The sequence below is a fragment of the Molossus molossus genome, unplaced genomic scaffold, assembly GCF_014108415.1.
Source record: "Molossus molossus isolate mMolMol1 unplaced genomic scaffold, mMolMol1.p scaffold_m16_p_1, whole genome shotgun sequence".
Classification (NCBI taxonomy): Eukaryota; Metazoa; Chordata; class Mammalia; order Chiroptera; family Molossidae; genus Molossus; species Molossus molossus.
In genome coordinates this window covers 77,378,096-77,401,370 of record NW_023425344.1, presented here as the reverse complement: position 1 = coordinate 77,401,370, position 23,275 = coordinate 77,378,096, and the positions used below count along the sequence as shown (strand labels likewise).

General features: G+C 40.7%; 1 protein-coding gene across 1 annotated transcript in view; it reads left to right on the top strand.

Moving 5' to 3' along the window:
* Window positions 1-11,433: 11,433 nt before the first annotated feature.
* EIF4E (eukaryotic translation initiation factor 4E) overlaps window positions 11,434-23,275 on the top strand; it is a 46,442-nt gene continuing 34,600 nt past the window's right edge. Inside the window, exon 1 of the mRNA XM_036240424.1 lies at window positions 11,434-11,476. Coding sequence (XP_036096317.1) covers window positions 11,459-11,476 — 18 coding nt within the window. The 5' untranslated portion in view covers window positions 11,434-11,458. The remainder of the gene's footprint in view (window positions 11,477-23,275) is intronic.

Below are 23,275 nucleotides of genomic sequence, written 5' to 3'. Positions count from 1 at the left end.
GAAGCAGAATCCAAGACAGGCCAATCCTATGGTGAAGCAACCAGCAACAGCTTGGGTAGGCCTGAAAGTTGGGTGGGGCGGGGCCTCAGAGAATCACCAGGGCGGGGCTACCAGTGTGAGCCAGGTTGCTGGAGTCACAGATATGGCTTCTGTCTGCCGCCCCGAGAAGGGCTCACCAAAGGAACAGAGGCCTTGACAGCACGTTTGTCCCAGAGAAAGCCCCCTCTCCAGCCCTCGCTCCAGTGCCAAACAGCTCAGTTCTTCCCTGTATGTCTCTGGCGCCCCTCGATCGCCTCCCCTCCAAGCTTAGAGGGAGAGAGTCCGATAAGTCCATGCGCGGGCCCTTTAAGAGGAACTGCCTGGGGCTCCAGCCTCCTCAGCCTCCCTCAGCCTCAGTTCCTGCTGGTTTTTCCAACCAGAAGTTATGGGGACTTCTCTTCCTGGCACTGGAACCCAGAGTGGGCGCATGGTGTGGGACAGGGACCCCTCAGTCCTCAGGGAGGACTTTCCCAGCCGAGGTGTCCTCCTGGATTTTTATCCGCCACACGTGGGTGTGGAGCCAGCCTTTCGCCCCTCCGCGCCTCCTACCAGTCTCAATGCGGCTGTTTCTTTTATTCCGTAGTTGTAGGACTTCCATTCAGCTTGATTTCAGGCGGTTTTGAATGATGGTTGTTCTGTAGTTTAGTTGCAACTTTGATGTGGTTGTGGGAGGATGTGATACCGTGTTTACCTACGCCGCCATCTTGACCGGAAGTCGATTATATTTTGAATTAGTATTAATTTCCTGTTCATTAACTATATCATGGCTCTGAAAAAATATCTTTATACTAAAGAGAAATATGCTGAAGTATTTACAGGTCATTATGTATGCAACGTGCTCTCAAATGGCTCAGATATAATGAGAGATTGAGAGAGACAAGGCAACATGTTTGTTGTGTTGTGGGAGAGTTTGTGGGAGTTACTATTGCGATAATTCTGTAAGTTTGATAAACTTTTCAAAACAAAATATTTAAAAATTGTTTATAACCAACCAAAATATATACAATAAGATATGTGAAAATATACAGTGTTCAAAATTTAATGTGCTCAATAATTGTAAAAGCACAAAATATTGGCATGTGGATATATTAGATTAGTAAGAAAGATTCATCTCTTTTAAAAAACCCATGTGTTTTCTTTAATGTTGTTTGTTATATCATGTTTAAAATGAAACCACTATATAAGATTTTTTTTTATCCTCACCCGAGGACATTTTTCGATATTTTGTTCAGATAGAGTGGGAGGGAGAGAGAGAGAGAGAGAGAGAAACATCACGTGAAAGGGACACATTGAGTAGTTGCCACCCACACGACCCAACCAGGGCCGGGGACAAACTGCAACCGAGGTACATGCCCTTAGCAGGAACTGAACCCAGGTCTCTCCGGACCGCAGGCTGACACTCTAACCACTGAGCCAAACTGGCCAGGGCATCTTTTTTCATGTTTTTAAAAAACAACTTTATTGTGGTATCATTGACATACAATATAACATTTGTTTTTAATATAAAAAACAAACAAAGGTCCCTGCCAGTTGCTGACTTGGTTAGAGTGTCATCTGGATACACCAAGGTTGTGGGTTCGATCTCCAGTTAGGGCACACAAAAGAAGCAACCAGTGAATGCATAAATAAGTGGAACAACAAATCCATGGCTCTCTCTCTCTTTCTCCATCCCTCCCTCTCAATTTAAAAAAAGAAAAGAAAAAGAAAAGTAATAAGCTAAAATATTCAAATGCTTTCGCTCAAATATTTTCAGTCAAGCACTGCCGGTGTGGCTCACTGGTTGAGCGTCGACCCATGCATCAAGAGGCTGCCGGTTTGATTCCCGGTCAGGGCACATGCCCAGATTGTGGGCCATATCCCCAGTAGGGGACATGCAGGAGGCGGCCAATCAATGTTCTCTCTCATCGATGTTTCTATCTCTTCCTCTCCCTTTCTCTCTCTCTCTCTAAAAATCAATAAAAAAAATTTAAAAATACATATATATAATTTTTCAGTCAAGCACTGTGGATTGTTCTGCTTTGCAAGTATTAATTAGCTAATCTTTTTTATAATTTACAAAACAATAATTTCCACTTGGTTTTTCAATTTTAACAATGACTGCTTATATTTTCCTATATATCCAAGAAAATCTTTCAGAATGTAAAAACTAAGCTCTAGTAAAGAGATAAGCCCTGGTCAGTTTGGCTCAGCAGTTGGAGTGTTGGCCCAAGGACCAATGAGTCACAGGTTCGATTGAAGTCAAGGGCCCGTACCTTGGTTACAGTTCAGCCCTTGCCTTGGTGGGGGTCATGTGGGAGGCAACAAGTCAATGTGACCCTCACATGTTGGTGTTTCTGTCTCTCTTCTTCTCTCTCCGTCCCTCCCACTCTACCTGAAGATAAATGGAAAAATATCCTAACGGTATTTTTTTGAGGATTAAAAAAAGAGATAAGACCATGTTTACTCATTTTGTCATCTTATTTATTGTAAAACAAAATATTTATCACATTTAACTCTCCTCTGAATAAATTCTCTCAATCTTGGTGGGAGGCAGGGAAGTATATAAGGATATAAGGAAAAACTTTTAAGCAAAGTTAGATTATTGTTTTAAAGGTGACATTTACATAAATTGCCTGCCAAACTGTTGGTTTCACTTGATTTGGAGTGATGAAGATACAATACAATATACGATGATGTATTATAGAATTATACACCTGAAACCTATATAACTTTATTAACCAATGTCACCCCAATAGATACTATAATAAATACATACATAAATAAATAAATAAATAAAATTTTTTTGTTTCATAAGTCTGCCCAGAATGGTAGTTTGTCATTTCTCAGAAGTCAATTTTTATGAGCTAAATTACTCCAGTCGTTAACACATATATGTGGATCAAAACTTCTCCCCTTCTTAAAAGCTGGTCATCTCTAATTTCAGGTACTGATATGATAAAGTATGAACCTTTGTTTCCTAACTTTCCATTTCTTGGCTCTGAATGCTGTTGATCAATTTGCACTAAATGCATCCATAGAACTGACAAAAGTTCTCCCCAAATAGGAAGTCTTTAATAGAGATTTCTCCTTTTTTCCCAAAGATAAAATGGCTCTCTTGAAGTAGAAGTAATATTACTATTATTTTATCATTTACTTTTATAAAACAATAATCATGGTTTTCCATTAGCTACTTGAAACACACAGAACCATAGCTGAGAATTTTTCGTACATCCCATGTTTTGAAGCAATGTACTGAATGAGGATTGATATCTCTCAAACTCAAATGAAAATAAGAATTTAGAGACAGGTGAACAAAAGATTCTTTTTTTTTATCCTCATCCGAGGACATTTTTCCATTTTTTGTTCAGATTGAGTGGGAGGGAGAGAAAGAGAGAGAAACATCGACGTGAAAGGGACACATCGAGTGGTTGCCACCCGCACGACCCAACCAGGGCCGGGGACAAACTGCAGCCGAGGTACGTGCCCTTAGCGGGAACCGAACCCGGGTCTCTCTGGACCGCAGGCCGACGCTCTAACCGCTGAGCCAAACCGGCCAGGGCAACAAAAGATTCTTAATTCACAGGTCTCCAAAGATGCAGTTGGAGTGGTAGAAAATCACATGGCAAGTCCTGGGAAAGGCTGATTAGCCACCCGGACAATTTTTATAAATTGGCATTTTTTTAGAGCATCATCACAATCCTAGAACACAGAAAATACTGTCCACAGGGGTAACTTTCCCTTAGTCAAGCTCATAGAGCATAATTATAACAAACTAAAAAACTTAGTACCATTTTAAAAAATAGAATCTGAACAATATAACTATCGTGGTCTGGATATTTATGTTTCCATACCAGCCCTACATACAAATCAATACAGGAAGATGTGTTGATCATATGGTAGCTTGGTGAACTGGGAATCAAAACAAGGTGAATTAGTTGTATGGTTGGCGTCAAACCATTTCCAGGGCTAATGAACCAGAGATCCATACTTTTATGCCAGGGAACCTTATTCTCGGAACAATGCTAGCGATGATCATCAAATACTGTCATTCTAGACTCCTTTTTTATAGATGGCAAGCAAACCAAATCCTTTTTTATAGATGGCAAGCAAACCAAATCCTACCCATTAACACATTTCTTTCTTTAGACAAGTTCAATGCAATACTTACTCATGTATAGCAATGAAAATCTAATGTGTAACAATAAAAATCCTAGAGTTCCACCCAAATCTCTGAATTTTGGATGTTTACAATCTTGTGGGTTATTTTTAAAGACTATTTATCTTATCCCATACATTTTTGTTTTTTCCTAATTTAAATTTTTAAAGGTAAATTAAGTTTATTTTGGGAAGTGCCTTACTGTTAGCTCAGTATACAACTTACATGAATTTTTCATATACTTTTTGTAGAGCGTTTCTTTTTCTTTTTTTATCCTCACCCGAGGACATTCTTCCATTTTTTTTGTTCAGATAGAGTGGGAGGGAGAGAGAGGGAGAGAGACAAACATCGATGTGAAAGGGACACATCGAGTGGCCGCCACCCGCATGACCCAACCAGGGCCAGGGACAAACTTCAACCGAGGTACATGCCCCTAGCGGGAACCGAACCCGGGTCTCTTGGGACCACAGGACGATGCTCTAACTGCTGAGCCAAACCGGCCAGGGCTAGAGTGTTTCTTTTTATAAATATATTTTTATTGTTTTTGTTTAGATAGAGAGGAAGGGAGAGGGGTAGAGAGAAAGAAACATGGATGAGAGAGAAGTATCCATTGGCTCCCTCCTGCATGCCTCCTACTGGGGACTGAGCCTGCAACCTGGGAATTGAACCCATGACCTCAGGTGCTGAATCCACTACCTTCAGTCCACTGAACCATACCAGCTGGGATGTAGAGTATGTCTTTCTCATTATTTCGGACAATATTCTTTCTGAGTAGGCAGTCTAATTACAATCTAGTCAATATTATACAGTGTTAAGAGACCTGAAGACAAAAAAACAAAGAAAGCCCTGGCCGGTTTGGCTCAGCGGTTAGAATGTCAGCCTGCGGACCAGAGAGTCCCGGGTTCAGTTTCCACTAGGGGCATGTACCAAAACAAAACAAAACAAAACAAAGAAAGAAAACTAAAATAAAACAGAACAAACACAAACGAGCCCTGAAGAAAAGTCTTTTGGGGAAAGTTTTTAACCTCAGTTTCCTTATCTGTCTCAGAATGTTGAAGATAACACCTGGCTGGAGTGGCTCAGTGGCTGAGTGTTAACCCATGCACCAAGAGGTCGCCAGTTTGATTCGGTCAGGGCACAAGCCCAGGTTGGGGGCCAAATCCCCAGTGGGGGGCCATGCAGGAAAAGGACAAACAACGTGCTCTCTCATCGATGTTTTTCTATCTCTCTCTCCCTCTCCCTTCTCTCTTTAAAATCAATAAAGAAAAAAAATGTAAAAACAAGATAAAATAAGGTATTATCATCCCAGGTGAACTGATTAACATGGTGCCTTGCATGTAGTAATTCTCCTATTACTTACATTATTAGTCTTGAGGCCAGACTGTTGTGCAGTTTTTATTTTTTATCCTCACCTGAGGACATTTTTCCATTTTTTGTTCAGATAGAGTGGGAGGGAGAGAGAGAAAGAGAGAAACATCGATGTGAAAGGGACACATCGAGTGGCTGCCACCCACACGACCAACCAGGGCCGGGGACAAACTGCAACCGAGGTACGTGCCCTTCACGGGAACCAAACCCGGGTCTCTCTGGACCACAGGCTGACGCTCTAACCACTGAGCCAAACCGGCCAGGCCGCAAAACCTATTTTTAAAAACTGCACAACAGCCCTGGCCGGTTTGGCTTAGCGGTTAGAGCGTCAGCCTGTGGTCCAGAGAGACCCGGGTTCGGTTCCCGCGAAGGGCACGTACCTCGGTTGCAGTTTGTCCCTGGCCCTGGTTGGTGGTAGCCACTTGATGTGTCCCTTTTACGTCGATGTTTCACTCTCTCTCTCTCCCTCCCACTCCATCTGAACAAAAAATGGAAAAATGCCCTCAGTGAGGATAAAAAAATAAATAAAAATAAAATTAGGTTTTGAGTTTTCCCAAATATTTGTTCGTAATCTACCTACAAATCATTAAAAAGCTAATAATTGACACTGACAATTAATTAAATAATGTTTACTATAATACTGAGTTTACAACTAGGGTTATGAAGTAGTCCAAAGAAAAATAAAACAGGGTAATGGGATAAAGGGTCATGGGCATGCTAATTTAGATAGCGTGGTCAAGGAAGGTTTCCCTCAGGAGATGGCATTGGAACAGAGCATGGAATGAAAGAAGGGAAGGAACTATGTGACTGGCTCATTCATTAGGTGAATGTGCTTGTTAGGTAACATCCTTTGGGTTCTTAGTCACAAGTTTTTGGGTCCTGAACTATTTCTATTTCTATGACCTAGGATGCCAAGCAGGTCTTACAGTCCAGGAAGGAAGTGCCTGGGCTTCCATGTCCTTTAAATAGCCTTCGGCAATTACACATTTCCCATTAGTAACTTAGTACTGCTTGAATGGTTTGTCAGTTCTATAAAAGAACTCAGTATCAGAAATCCTTTGAAGAGAAAGGCGTTATTTGGAAGAACCTACCAGAGGAAAGCAGCTATGGTATGCAGGAAAGAATCTTGGAGTCAAGAGAACTGGGTTTGAATTCACTACTGGCTGTGTGGACTTACATGTGTCCCCTAACTTTACTGAGTCTGTTTCTTTATTTATAAAATGGGGATGATAATGTTTGATCCATGTAATTGTTACCAAGGTCAAATGAAATAACTGATATGAAAAATACCTGCTATGTTACAGGAAATAGAAAAATGTTAGTTTACTTGGAAAACTTGGAATATCCTTAAATATAATGAGCTGGAGTTGGTTCTCTGTTTAAAAAAATTCTTAAGCACATAATACTATACTAAAAAGTAGAAATAATAAATTTATGTCATAATATTATATCATGGGAATTAACAGTTAATACTGAGTGCTTACTATGTTACAAGAACTATTCTAAGCATGTTACATGGATTAACCCATTTATTTCTCACACTAACAATACAAGATAACTACTATTATTATGCCCATCTAACTCATTACAAAAATGGGGCATAAAGTTCATTGTTTCTCAAGCACAGGGGTGGGAGGGGGCTTTCTAAAAAAATAAAAAGAAAAGAAAAGTGGGGCATAAAGAGACTGCCTATACCCTGGCCGGTGTGGCTCAGTTGGTTTTGGCCGGTGTGGCTCAGTTGGTTGAGTGTCTTTTCATGCACCAAGAAGTGGTCAGTTTGATTCCCGTTCAGGGCACATGCCCAGGTTTTGGCTTCAATCCACAGTGTGGGGTGTGCAGGAGGCAGCCAATCGATGTTTCTCTCTCTCCTTTCCTCTCTTTCTCAAATCAATAAAACACATTAAAAAGAAAAAAGGGGGCACTGCCTATGGTCACAAAATAAGTGATACTGTTGGGATTATAACCAAGATAGTTTGATACCAGAGCTCATGTTCTTAAATACTAAATTACACAATTGTAATTTAAAATTATCCTGTTAGAAGTCATCACCTTAGGTCTTACAGAAATATCACTGTAGACAGGGACAACAACAACAAAAATAGAACATAAAGTATAAATATAATTTATAACAAGTTTAAAAAGAGTGAACAAGGTTAAAAACACACCAATATTAGTGTTAATTACAGGTTGTTTTACAGTACATCTAAAGTTAATACCCAACATTGCAATATTAAGGATCATTTATTATGCAATTTCATATCTTCTGTCTCAAAATCTACTCAAAGAAAAATGGGTGCTTAGTACTGATCAGAGACTAAGAAAGGCATCTAATCTAAACAGAATGTCTAAAATTCTGAGGCCCTCTTTTTTCCCCTCCTTTATTGATTTTAGAAAGAGAGGAAGTGAGAGGGAGAGAGATAGAAACATTGATGAAAGAGAACATTGACTGGCTGCCTTCTGCATGCTTCCCACTGGGGACTGGGCCCACAACCTGGGCAAGTGTCCTGACCGGGAATCAAACCAGTGACCCTTGGGGTGTGGAATGATGCTCAACCACTGAGCCACACCAGCCAGATTCTTTTTTTTTTATCCTCACCCGAGGACATTTTTTCATTTTTTGTTCAGGTAGAGTGGGAGGGAGAGAGAGGAACAGAGAGAGAGAGAGAGAAACATCGACGTGAAAGGAACACGTCGAGTGGCTGCCATCCACACAACCGACCAGGGCCGGGGACAAACTGCAACCGAGGTACGCGCCCTTAGCAGGAACCGAACCCGGGTCTCTCAGGACCGCAGGCCGACGCTCCAACCGCTGAACCAAACTGGCCAGGGCCGGATTCTTTTTCTTTTAATTGTAGACAGTGCAGCAGTAATATTTTTCAGGGATGATCACAACATATATAACCAATATGACACAGTTGAACAATGTCCAGAAAATAATGACTTTGGTTATCTAGAAAAACGTAAATAAAATTCCAATGACAAAGAGGTAAATAAATGATAAGAGCAACTTGTATTCTATCAAATTATTTAAAGTCTTTTACCATGAGTTAAATCTATAAAGACTAATAATATACCAGCTTGATTATATTATATAGGGAAAAGGTCATGACTATTTACAGATGCTAAATGACAACCAATTATTCCAGGCTTATAAATAATAGTTACCATGCTATTGTGCTAAGCTTTAAGTAGTTATGCATTATACCAGATAACTTAATCAACTAAAATAATATTTCAATACCATATGCCATTTTATATAACTTTTTATTACTCTTTTCTTTAAGTATAAGCACAAATATGGTAATAAAGTAACAAATATATTTTGCAAAATAATAGAGAAAAAAGTATAAAATTTCTGCTGTGTATATTTCAGATTGGCAAAAACAAAACAACTGGATATACACATAGATAAAAATCTAATCACAAATCTTTTTTTTTTAAATCCTCACCCAAGGACACTTTTGCATTCATCTTCAGATAGAGCAAGAAGGAGAGAGGGAGGAAGAGAGAGAAACAATGATGTGAGAGAGACACATCAAATGGCTGCCACCCACATGACCCCAACCCGGGCGGGGGACAAACTGCAACCCAGGTACGTGCCCTTAGCGGGAACCAACCCGGGTCTCTCTGGACCACGGGCAATGCTCTAACCGCTGAACCAAACCGGCCAGGGCTAATCACAAATTTTTGACAAGATAGAATCTAATTGTGACATTAAGGTAGACACATGAATGTGCCATAAAACATATGCAACAAAATGTATAAAAAAGGAGAGAAATGAAGTTATAAAGAATAGGAGTATATATATAAGTATTGTAAAAGTATGAGGATGACTGACCAAAGTGGTGAGTTTTTTATCAAGAGAAAAGTTAATAAAATGGAAGTTACTATTTAAAAAAAAGTTTTAAGAAAATCTCTGGCTTTCAGTCCCCTATAGGTACTGAAATCTCCTTAATTCTTTGCTCTGTTATTTAGCAGCATTGTGAAAATTGTATATCTATGGTATCTCCTCAAAGAAGATAACCAGATACTACTTTTAACCAGCAGAAAATACCACTGAGGTCAATTGTAATTACTTTGGATAGTTTAAGTAACTATAATAATTACTATTTATTAGTTACAGATAGTCTTTATAAGTAGAAGTCCATTTATCGCTTAATTTTTTTAGAATTCCATCTACTTTAAACTTACTAGAGGACTAGATAAATGTTTTCAGCAATCATGTCTGACAATCCAGGTTAATCAAAACATGAATAGGCAATGATTTTGAGTTCTTAAATAGCCTCAGTTATGTGTTAGTCAACTCAACAACCATTATGTACTCAATAATAGGTATGACACAGCTCTGGACATCAGTAACACCATAAGCAGGCAGGCACAGGCAGCCTGCTTATACTGATTTTTGGTGTTAACATTCCTAAGAAGCATGGAAATAGTAATAATATAATGTTTTTCTCATTAGAACCTTATAGCAACGCTCTACTAGATTTCTCTTTCTCTGTTTGTTGTATTAATAACCAGACTGTTCAGAACAACACTGTCTTGAGATCTTAGAGGGAAAGGAAATGTAGGATGCCAGCGTGGAGATAAATTACTAACTGCCAATGATGGCTGTGAATATAACATTATTTTCCTGAAAATTAAAGCTTCTTTTGAGGGTAGCTACAGTTATAAAGAAAGAAACTGTCTTGAAACTTTAAAATTGCACTGGTGTACCTGATCATGAAACAAAGTAAACAAAAGAAAACTTTAAAGCATTGTTTAAAAAAAAAACAGCAGAGGAAGTAGGTGATCCTTATAAGGGAAGGCACGAGGTTGCTTATTAAGAAGCATGTACAGAGTCTGATGCATTTTCAAAGCCGGTTTACAATCATTACCACAGCACACCCTTGTGAGGTAAGTGCATTATCAGCTGTGGTTCATAAATGAAAAAGCTGAGGCACTGAATGATTAAGTCACTCGCCTAAGGAGAATGAGTCAACGTGGAGTCATAGTTGACCAGGCTTAACAACTCCCTACGTCCAGTCCAGGGCTTAGTCAGCGGGGCCGGAGTGGCTTCCCTGGCTGGCACCTGGACTTAGGCTGTTTCCGTTCACATTATAAAGCAGAATAGTGGAACCGAGAGGACAAAACTTCCAAATCATTTTTACTTCCACGCAAGATTTAGCTATGAGGTCTTAATCTCAGGATTTGGGACAGGAAAAGCTGTCGGGTGCACTCCCCCTCCCCCAACCTGTGGCAAGTGGGTACTGTGGGCGGTCCCGCCACCCCCTTTCGCAGTGATGGCGAGTGACCCCCAGCGTTAGCCGATCCAGGGCACGGGGGAGGGTCGATTGCTTAAACGACGACTCTCCATCTCCGCCGCCTCTTTTTGAAACTAAGAGAAAATGGTGGGACGTCAAAAGAAAATTAAATAAACACACAGGCAACTTGTCCTAGGACCTCAACTAAACCAATGAAGCCTTAGAGTGCGTGCTGAGCCTGCAGTTCCCAACCTTCCGGGGAAGATGGGAGGACAGGGCAACAAAGGGCACAGTGGGCACGCCTGGCAGTAAGTGCGACAGCAGCCACCCAGGCGGTAGACCAGAGGGCTGAAAACCACCCACCGGCACGCGGGCGTCCGCCGCGCGGTGAACTGCGCACCTTTCCCATAGACCACGTGACCACTCCTTTTCAAAAAAAATTTCTTTGCCCTTAAAAAAAAAAAAAAAAAAAAAGAGAGCGCGAAAGAGAGCGAAAGACTCCACTTCCCAGAAGCCTCTCCTTACCCACGCAGCCGCAGTCTTGCGCAGGCGCCGCCAAGGCCAAACGGACACGTCGGTCACGTGGACATTCATCGGCCAACCCGGTTTGAACCTCATTTTTTTCCTCTCACCCCCCCCTTCAGGAGCGGTTGTGCGATCAGATCGATCTAAGATGGCGACTGTGGAACCGGTGAGTATTGCCTTGGCCCCCACCCCCACCAGTGCCCGCGCTCCGTCTTCCTTCGGATTGCCGGACCCCGCGGGACGGCGTTCCCGGCGCGCACGCCACCCCTTGCCGCCCCCTCCCCCTCTTCGTGGGCTTGACCTCCCCGTGGGCAACTGGGGGCGCCCCGGAGGCTGGCCGCGGCAGCGTGTAGCGCACACGTTCTGGTGGGGGCCCGAGAGCTGGGGGAGAGGATGGGGGAGGGGCGGCGCCTCCTGCCCAGCCGCGAGGTGGCCCCCATGAGTGGAGGGCGATGCGGCCCCTGCGATAGGTGTGTGGGGATTGTCTTCGGGATAGGAGGGCGCGGAGCTGGCTCCGAGCGGGCGCCGGAGCCCCAGAGAGGGTGGGCGGTGTGCCGGACTGGAATGAGATGGAGGAGGGAGCCCCGGGGCTGCCTTTCCCTCCCTTCCTTCCTCCAGGCAGCGGCTCGGGCGCGGGGCGCGCGCGGGTCTTCCCTAGACCGGTGGGCCAGCGAGCCGGTGGGCGCGCGTTGCCGGAGGGTGGGTTGGGCGGGAGTGGTGCGGCGGCACGCGCGAAGCTCCGACCTCGCCGAGGGGAGCCGACCGGGGCAAGCGCATGTTACTCCAGCGCGCCCGAGAGTTGGCGGGTTTGGCGGCAGGGGAGGCGAGAAAGGTTTGGGGTGGGGAGGAGAACCCCGTGTCTCGCGGTAAAGCTCGGAGAGGAGGATGAAGGGTGGTGGCGGTGGTGAGAAGGGGGATCACTTTGTTCTCGCCCCTCCATGCTTGAGACTGGGCTGTCATGGAGGAGGGAAGGGGGAGGAGCGAGGCCTACTGATCGCTGGTGCGGCTCTGGTTGCCGGCCGGACCTGCTGCATTTCACACACGCCTGTCTTCCATTCATTCATCCTTTCCGCGCAGTGCGCACGCCTCGGAGAACGCGGCTGAGTCGGATCCTGTTCTTACGAGTGCTCACAGTCCCCAACATGTTTAAGACACACTTTACTGGACGTAGGAACTTAACTTTGAAAATTAATTTTTCATTTATTTTCTCTATCTGTTCTACAGGCTTTCCTTTCAAATTAGGCACCATTTTAAACGTAGTTGAAGGAAGCTGATTCCAGAACTGAAAGGTTGTCGTTACCACCCAAAAGAGAGGGTATCTTTGTCCTAGTTCGGGTTTGTCAGCACAGGCTCACTGAAACTTCAAGGCTCGTGTTGCTGTTTTAGGAATGCCACATCTAAGTGACATTGTTTTAGAGGCATAATAGAGTTTATTACCTTTGACACTCTGGAACCAGTTCTAGACCTGGGCTGCCAGATATTTCTGTATGTCTTAGATGCTAGTTTGTGATTTTGGTAATGGTCTACCAATTTACTTCATCTTTTATAACTATTTCAAAAACCAGTAATGGGAAGATCTCATATTTTTAAAAAGTCTTTTTTTTTTTTTTTTTAACTCATTAATGTAAACCATTCTTATCTTGTTGCCAGAATTTAAGGGAGCTTTTTTGTTTGATTACTTGTTCTTTTTATTTATTTTATTTTTTATTTTTATTCTAACCGGGGGACATTTTTTGCATTCATCTTCAGATAGAGCGGGAGGGAGAGAGGGGGGAAGTGAGAGAGAAACATCGATGTGAGAGAGACATTGACTGGTTGCCACCCACACAACCCCAACCCAGGCTGGGGACAAACTGCAAACGAGGTACATGCCCTCAGCAGGAACCGAACCTGGGACACTCCTGTCTGCAGGCCGAGGCTCTAACCGCTGAGCCAAACAGGCCAGGGTGATTACTTGTTATTTTATTGCTATCAATTTTCATTCATGTTCCTGGAAATTTGATTGACTGTAAAACTGTCGATCTAATTGTAAGTTGCAGATACAATTGGCTGACTTTGGGACATTAATGTTACATAGGTAAAGACTCAGGATAAGTATGTGAAATTTTAACTTAAAACACTTTTAATGGGTTCTGATGTTCACTTTTGACTGGATCTGTTGCCATACTCACTGTACCAGCGTCATTAAAAAACATCACAGATGGTAACGGTGCCAAAGCTAAAACCTGTAAACAGCAATGTATTCTGAGAAATTTCAGTAACATTTAGGTATTTTAGATTTTGCAAAGTGATGCAGTTTTGTTTCAACAGCGCAGAATACAACTAATAAAGTATTGGACTATTTTGTCAGTAAATATTTATAGACCCTGATATGTTTAGGACTTTGTTGTACCAACAGTTATACAAGATGTGGTTCTGTACCTTGTTTATTTATTTATTTTTATCCTCACCCGAGGACATTTTTCCATTTTTTGGTTCAGATAGAGTGGGAGGGAGAGAGAGGAAGAGAGAGAGAGAGAAACATTGACGTGAAAGGGACACATCGAGTGGCTGCCACCCGCACAACCCAACCAGGGCCCGGGACAAACTGCATCCGAGGTACATGCCCTAAGCGGGAATCGAACCCGGGTCTCTCTGGTTGGCAGGCGGATGCTGTAACCGCTGAGAAAAACCGACCAAGGCTCTGTACCTTGTTTAATGTAAATGCTTAGTGAGCTTACTTCTCAGTCAATGATACAATATAGTATTTGTTGTAGTGCTGTCTTAAGATGATTTGGATACTGCATTTAAATTTGTGGAGTAGCGCCCTGGCCAGTTTGGCTCAAGGGTTGAGCGTCGGCCTGCGGACCAGAGAATACCGGTTCCGAGAATACCGGTTCCGTTCCCGCTAGGGACACGTACCACCAAAAAAAAAAACTGTGTACATTTCATACATTTGTGGAGTAGGGAACCTAAAATCCTAAAGTGTGTGAAAGTGAAAAGCCAGATTAAAACTAACAGTTTGAGGATGTACATAAAAGAGTATTGAAATGTTAATTTTTTAGTGAAAATGCAGATTTTTAGTACTTTTAATGCACCCTTTTCCAGAGATTATTTAGATTTTTTTGGGGGAAGGGACAACTTTAAATAGTGGATTTTTTTTTTTTTTTTTTTTTTAAAGCCACTTATTATTATTGGTTGCAATTGAGGTATTCCTGCTGGAGCCTAAAAAAGCTTGTTTGTTCATTGCTATTTCAGCTGGCTTGTGAGTTTTCTTACTGCCTTTCTGCTGTGCATAATAAGCACTTAAGAGAGCCATGTTTTTTTCCTGCTTGTCTTGGGGACTTTTTATATATGTAAATTACTTAAAATATCAGTCATTTCAATTTGATACTGTATGATTTTTCTTAAGTGTGTGTATGTATGAGTTTAGCTATATTAAATTTATTGAAAAGCTTGAGAGAGTAAATTAAAGGAAGCATATTCCCTCTTTACAGGTAATATAACAAAATTTGAACATTAGGGTAAACAGTACTTTTCTGTTATTTTGTTGGCATTTCAATTGTGGCTGGATCAGATTAGACTTAATATTAGTTGGTGAAGATGGCAAGGCAGTTTCCCTAGGCCATCTTATCTCCAGCGGGTCCTATTTCTTTATCTTTATCTTTATTCTGTATTTATTATTGGACTTTTTAAAATTTTTGTATCCTCACCCGAGGACATTTTTTCATTTTTTTGTTCAGATAGAGTGGGAGGGAGAGAGAGGAAGAGAAAGAGAGAGAAAAACATTGATGTGAAAGGGACACATCGAGTGGTTGCCATCCGCACAACCCAACCAGTGCCGGGGACAAACTGCAACCGAGGTACATGCCCTTAGCGGGAACTGAACCCAGGTCTCTCTGGACCGCAGGCCAACGCTTTAACTGCTGAGTCAAACTGGCCAGGGCTGGACTTTTTTTTTTTAATACATATACTTGTAGTTTTTTTAAGGTAAGAGATTAATTTTTTGTTGTTGTTTGTTTGCTTTTTAGTTAAACTGAAGGTACATAATTTTACTTGTTTTCTGTCCAATTTGGACAGAAAATTTTAGGCCAACATTTTAAAATAAAATACTCTGTTTAATTTATATATGGTTAAGAATATACAAGTACCAACAGCCCTGGCCATAATAAGGAGCCTGTGAAATAGTTGTTCTAGCAATGGTAGTTTCTACTTTTCCTGCCTTGCTACTACTGGAAATTTTCTGGTTCTTATGGTACCTGTGACTTGCTCTGTCTTTGTCATAGAGGCTCTTTTGAGAAGTGGAAGCAAACACAGTGTAATTTATATATATAGTGTAATTTATAGTGTATTTTAAATATCTGTGTGACCTTGAAGACTGAAAAGTCTAAGTCTAGCTAAAAAATGGAAATAAATTGTCTTACAGTGATTTTGATATTTTAATGCTATATTCTTAGATGACAGTTTGTCACTTATGAAGAACTAGATAAAGTTTACAGTACTCCATGAATGTGTTGCATGCAGGTATATCCATGCATACATAGTGTAATATATCTTCCTCTCTTTGCTAGGAAATTCCCATAGCTGCCTTTTGATTATCATTCCTTGGCCATTAGCAAGAAATAAAGCTTGAGATTTACAAACCTTGGATATTCTTCCCACTCGTATCTCTACCATAAAAATCACTAGTGTTTCCTCAAGTTTCTGTTTGTGTCTGGAAAAAAAGAAAGGATGACTTTTGTCTCCTCTGTACTGAATAGTCACTTCTCTGGACCGCAGGCTGATGCTCTAACCACTGAGCAAAACCGGCCAGGGCCTGAATAGTCACTTCTAGAACCTGAGAATGTGGTGAGAAAAAATAAGATTTTTCTGCCCAGTTGGAACTGTTGGTTCATTATTCCACAGAAACAATGGGAAGCTGCACTTTAGTCACACTGTGTTCATTAAATATCTGGAATTATGACAAATCTAACCAGCATTGAATTTCCAGCAACTGACTTAATAAAAATGACCTTTAAACACAATCTGTTACATCTATTTTTAATGTAGGCAGATTTTTCTTTTTTTAAAATATGTTTTTACTTACTTTTTAGAGAGGAAGGAATAGAGAGATAGAGACTTTGATGTGAGAGAGAAACATCGATAGGCCACCTCCTGCACGCCTCCCACTGGGTTGCAGCCCGAAACCCAGGCATGTGCCCTGGCCGGGAATCGAAATGGGACCTCTCAGTTCATGGGAGGACGCTCAGTCCTCTGACCACACTGGCCGGGCTTTATTTCTTTCTTTCTTTTTTGATATTTTGTTCAGATAGAGTGGGAGGGAGAGAGAGAGAGAGAGAGAGAGAAACATCGACATGAAAGGGACACATCGAGTGGTTGCCACCCACACGACCCCACCAGGGCTGGGGACAAACTGCAACAGAGGTACATGCCCTTAGCGGGAACCGAACCCGGGTCTCTCCGGACCGCAAGCTGATGCTCTAACCGCTGAGCCAAACTGGCCAGGGCCGGGCTTTATTTCTTAATAATAGCTAAAATATAGCACTTGCTGTGTCAGGCACCACACTAAATGCTTTACGTATATTAATTTAATCCTTACAAGCAGCCCTATGAGGTAGGTATTATTATTTCATAGATGAAGAAACCAAGGCACAGAGAGAGAGATTAAGTAACTTTGTGTGACTAACTTGTCCAAGATCACAAAGCTAGCAAGTGGTGGGGTGGAGTTCAAACTGAAGTAGCCAAGTTCCAGATATGTGTTCTTAACTATGACACTCTTTCCAATAGGCCTGCAATGTGCTTTCCTTGTGCAACTTGGGAAGATTAATTTGGTAAACTTTACTAGATATTTTGCTACAGCTATAAGAGAAAATGTGTAAATATTTGTTTTTGGGCTACTATGTTTGATAACTGAAGTACAGAATCATTAGAAAATAAATAGCACCTTGGTATCTGCATTTGAGGAGTAACAAGTAATTATACTGGTTGTATTTTAGTAACTGGTCCAAAACTTCATGAGTAGATTTCTCAAGAAAGTGAAGTCAATTCCCATCTCAACTTTCTTGATTTCTGGACCCTCTCAATTAAAATGATTTGCCAGTTAGCCTGGCCGGTGTGGCTCAATGGATTGTGTCATTCCATGGACTGAGAGGTCGCAGTTCGATTTCCAGTCAGGGCATATGCCCCGGTTTCAGGCTCGGTCCCCAATGGGGGGCATGCAGGAGACAGCCGATCAATGTTTCATTGATGTTTCTATCTCTCTCCTTTCCACTCTTTCTAAAAAATCAATAGAAACATTAAAAAAAAATGATTTGCCGGTTAAAATTTTTTGCTAGTGAAAACAGATAGTACATTTAAAATATTTTGAGATTACGAAATTTATTCTCTACCTTTGTTCTTTTAGTAATTTTGGTGAGAGGTTTGGCAGAGTTAAATAGTTGTTTGGAAAAAGTTTGCAGCTATAATATGTTTCTGATTTTAAAAGCTAAATTGTTTGGGGAAGGTAGTAATAAGACCAAAAGATTTCTCTGAAACTTATGGCTTCACAGTAATTTTTAAAGCTAAAATGTACATATGCATGTTTTTAGTTGTATATTTTAAACTTGTTATTTTTAAAAGCTGTACAGAAATTAGTTATGTTCTTTAAGTATTTATTAACTAAGGCAAGAAAATTTGATATATATATATTTTTAATCCTCACCTGAGGATATTTTTCTGTTTATCTTCAGATAGAGTGGGAAGGAGAGAAAAGGAGAGAGAGGGAGAGAGAGAAACATTGACATGAGAGGGACACAATGAGAGGGACACATTGACTGGTTGCCTCCCGTGCGACCCCAACCAGGGCCAGGGACAAACTGCATCCAAGGTACGTCCCCTTGGCCGGAATTGAGCCCGTGACTCATTGGTCCTCAGGCTGACACTCTACCACTGAGCCAAACTGTCCAGGGGAGAATATTTGGTATTTTAATTGGAAAGATAAAACACCTTTCTTGTTTTCCTAATCCTAGTAGTATTTTAGGATAAATACTTTTTATAGGTGATAAATTCATATTTCAGGTGATTTAAAAAAAAAATTCTATCAAGGGCTCTGGCCGGTTCAGCTCAGCGGTTAGAGTGATGGCCTGCGGTCCGGAGAGACACAGGTTCGGTTCCCGCTGAGGGCACGTACCTCGGTTGTAGTTTGTCCCCTGCCCTGGTTGGGTCATGAGGGTGGCAGCCACTCGATGTGTCCCTTTCACGTTGATGTTTCTCTCTCTCTCTCTCTCTCTCTCTCTCTCTCTTCCTCTCTCTCTTCCCTCCCTCCCTCTCTCCCTCCCTCCCACTCTATCTGAACAAAAAATGGAAAAATATCCTCGGATGAGGATAAAAAAAACAATTCTATCAAGGCCACATAGTTCCTTAGTGAGAGAGCTAGAAATCAAAACTAGGTTCTAGCCTTAAGAAAAAAGAAACAAATTCAACCCAAACTAATAAGTTTAATTCTGTATCTTCAGTAAAACTCCTCTACCTTAAGAATAAAATCAGTGTATAGGCCATTATTATACACAAACAAATTAAATATAAAATCAAATCTGAAAGGGCAGACCAGATGATTTATGGGCAGTGGCATGGTGGGGAGAGAAGTGATATAAATATAAATATATATATATGTGTGTGTGTGTGTGTGTGTATTTTTCCACTGATTTTTAGATAGAGTTGGAGAGAGGCAGAGAGAAACATCACAATGTGAGGGAGAGACATGAATTGATGCCTCCCACATGACCCCAGTGGGGTTGGGGATTGAACCTGCAACTCAGGTACATGGTCTTGACCAGGAATTAAAACTGTGACCCTTCTATCCTTAGGCCGATGCTCTAACCACTGAGCAGACCAGCCAGGGCAATACTTTTTTATTTTTTCCTATTTGAACTTGTAAACATAATTTTTAAAAATAATACTAGGATTGTGAAATCTTTTGGATTTTGGCTTATAGTTGATGGCATTTAGCTTTTAATAATTTATTGTTAATTTTTTCTTGAATTACTAATACATGCTCATGGGCTAAAGTTTAAATGGATCTCTTTAAAATCTGGTGAAGTCTATGACCCTGTTCTCAGAATAATATTTTAAAATATTTTATTTTATTTTTTTTGTACGTGCCCGTAGTGGGCACCAAACCCGGACTCTCTGGTCCGCAGGCCAACGCTCCAACTGCTGAGCCAAACCGGTCAGGCCATTTTAAAAATATTTTAAATAAAGTACTTATGTTTATAAAAAATTCAGTTATATTTAAGTGTACAAATAAGGATTAAATGAGTTAACATGAAACAATAAGGATGCTGCCTGGCACAGAAACAATAAGGATGCTGCCTGGCACAGGCTAAGTTCTGTCTTCTACCTATCTTTTTCAGCCACCTAGTTCTCTCTCCAGAGCATCCCCTGTTAATCAGTTTTTTGTTGGTTTTTTTTAAGATTCTTCTGGAAAAGGTCTGGTCAAGATAACTTTCTGTCATGAGGGAAATGCTTTATATATATGTGTGAACCAGTATACCAGACACTAGCTGCACATGGTTATTGAGCACTTGAATTGTGACTAGTCCAACTGAGGAAATGAATTTTAAACTTTAATTAATTTAAATGTAATTTTAATTACTTGAAATTTAATTCCATATGCCGTTAGTGGCTACCAAATTGGATAATACAGCTCTAGAATCTAGAAATGCTGGTGTATATAAAGGTATGCATATTGTATTTGGCTTAATTTTATACAATGAATATGACCAATTTGATTGGATAAATTATTGTTCAATTTTATCCTAGGAAAACTTCTATTTATGTTTTAAACTTCAAAGATAATTATTTGGTCTTGTGTGGAACTAAAATTGCCCTATGGAACTTTTTTTGTTTGTTACTTAAAAATATGAATAGGCAGTACTTTACATTGTTTAAAGCTCAAATTTTGTTCAAAAGTATATAGTGAAGTCTCCACTGACCTCATCCAGGTGGATTACCTCTAGAGGTAACTAGCATTGTTAATTTTTTCTTTCCATAGAGATTTACATATATACAAACATGTATGTATGTATTTATTTATTTTTAATCCTCACTTAAGGATATATTTACTGGAGGGAAGGAGTGAGGGTGGGAGGAAGAGAGAGAGAGGTACATTGATGTGAGAGAAACATAAATTGGTTGTCTCCTGTATGTTCCCTGACCAGGGATTGAACCTGCAGCCTAGGTGTGTGTCTTGACTGGGAATCAAACCCATAACTTTTTGGTGTATAGGGTGATGCTTAAGCAACTGAGCCACCCGGTCAGGGCTGTATATTCTTTGTTTTGTTTTGTTACTCATCACGCTTTAACATTTTCCATTGATTTTGATAAAGTGGAAGAGGGGGGATAAACATCGATGTGAGAGAGATACATCGATTGGCTACCTCCTGCACAACCCTGGCCAGGGCCAGGGCTCAAACTTGCAACCCAGGTACGTGCCTTGATCAGGATTCAAACCCTCGACCCTTCGGTCCATGGGCTGATGCTCTAACCACTGTGCAAACCAGCCAAGGTGAGGGCTGTATGTTCTCTTAAAAAAAAAGAAAATGTCTCAGCAGTTGAACGTTGACCCATGCACCAAGAGGTTGCCAGTTCGATTCCCGTTCAGGGCACATGCCCAGGTTGTGGGCTCAGTCCCCAGTGGGGGGCATGCAGGAAAGAGCCAGTCGATGTTCTCTCTCATCCATGTTTCTAACTCTCTCTCCCTCTCCCTTTCTCTCTCTGAGATCAATAAAAAAAAACAAAACTGCCCTGGCCAGTTTGGCTCAGCGGTTAGAGCGTGAGCCTGCGGTCCAGAGAGACCCGGGTTCGGTTCCTGCTAAGGGTTCATACCTCAGTTGCAGTTTGTCCCCGGCCCTGGTTGGTTGTGCGGGTGGCAGCCACTCAATGTGTCCCTTTCACGTTGATGTTTCTCCCCCCCCCCCCCACTCTATCTGAACAAAAAATGGAAAAATGTCCTCTGGTGAGGATAAAAAAAAGAGAGAAAGAAAGAAAACAGTAGCCAAGTATATACACTGTTCTGGCATATTTTGTTTTTTGCCTAATAATAAGTAGAGTATTGCAAATCAACACATAAAGCTTTAACCTTTTTCCTGGTGATACATATACAGTTTGTTCTTGGACATAATTATTTCTTTATTGATCAATGTTTACGTTATTTCCAACCACTTCCTATTTCAGTGCTCTGGTCAATAACCTTTCAGTCTATATCATTTTATCCTTGAGGTAGTATATTTGTAAGGTAAATGTTTTGGCAACAAAATTGAAAATTTAAAAACTACTGGTCAAATAACATTTCTGTGACTATAGTTGGCTATCAGAGTACTTTTTTTTTTTTTTTTTTTAGTGCTCCTCTCTTTTCAAATTGTGGAATATTTATATGCAGAAAAATATAAAATACAGATGTGCATAAGGGTTAGAGTAGTAGACTGAAGACCCATGTATCCATGATCCCATTCATATTTTTTTGCTCCCCACCCTTCCTTTTGTGTTAATCATTCCCTTGAGTTTTTAAATAGTATAATTAGAGTTTAATCTCCAGTGTATGTCTCTTTTAGCTATGTGTTTTAGTTTTGAAAAACATAAAAACTTAGATTTGTAAGGAAAGGATAGTATTGCTACTGTTAGATGAAGTTCCCAAGACAAAATAAGTGGAACACCTTTTCTGGGTTATAGTTTGGCTTTTAGTTCCTGGAATTTCTACTAGAGCCCCTTTTAAGGAAACCAGTGGGCAAGATCATGGACGTTTTCTGAGAAACATAGGACTCTACAGTTAACTGATGGGGCTATGGTGTGTGCTAGCTAAAGAAACTTCAGTTAGGAGAGTAGTCTGAGAGTGAGCTGCTCTGTATCTTGTTTTAAGAGTTAAGTTAAAGCTGAACTCTTTTGGTGTGAAATTCTTAGCTGTCCCAGGGAACAGGGTACCAAGGAGAGAAAGGGAACTTTGTTAATACACAGTTAAATATAGATAAAAGTTTGGGCCAGGCAATCAATGTATTTTTTTTTTTTTTTTAAGGGTAGAAGAGTAGGCATCTTTGTCATAACAGACTTATCAAATGAAGGAAGCTTGAATAACATTGCTCCAATCTGTACCACTGCTCTCTATATTTCTGGTACACATCTGTGTTGGATCTCCTTTTACTATTCTCCTGATTCTCATCTGACTTCTGTTTGCACCTCTCCATTTTCTTTGTCCTTTTTCTTCCTTTTGTTTGTTTTCTTGTTCACTTTGGTGGGTTACATCTCCGGTAGTTTTTTGAGAATAGTTACATGAAAGTTAAAGATTCTGAGACCCTACATGTTAAGCAATAAATATCTATAGTTTTGTTGGGTGTAGAATTCTTTTCTTCATACTTTGAAGTCATTGTTCAATGGCCATTTTCTGTTTTGGCTGTTGATGAACTCAGATTATTCTGATGGCTGTTTTTGTTTTATTTATTTATTTTCCTTTATTAATTTTAGAGAGAAAGAAGGGGAGAGAGATTATTAATTTTAGAGAGAAAGAAAGGGAGAGAGAGATTATTAATTTTAGAGAGAAAGAAAGGGAGAGAGAGAGAAACATTGATGAGAGAGAACATTTATTGGCTGCCTCCTGCATGGCCCTCACTGGGGATTCTGCCCACAACCCGCGCATGTGCCCTGTCCGGGAATTGAGCTGGCAACCTCTTGGTGCATGGGTCAATGCTCAACCGCTGAGACACACTGACTGGGCTGTTTTGTTTTTTAAATGCAACCAGTTCTCCTCCTCCCCAGAAATGTGTAGACTCTTTCCTTGTTCCTATTCCACAATGATATGCTTTAGTATGAGCATTTTTATCACTGTGCTGAGTACTCTAAATATGGCAACAAATCATATTCATCACTTCTGACATGTTTTAATTTTTAGATGTATTAGCTCTCTCTGGTGTTCTGGATGTTCACTTTTATAACTTCTTGTAATTGTTGTATGTATACA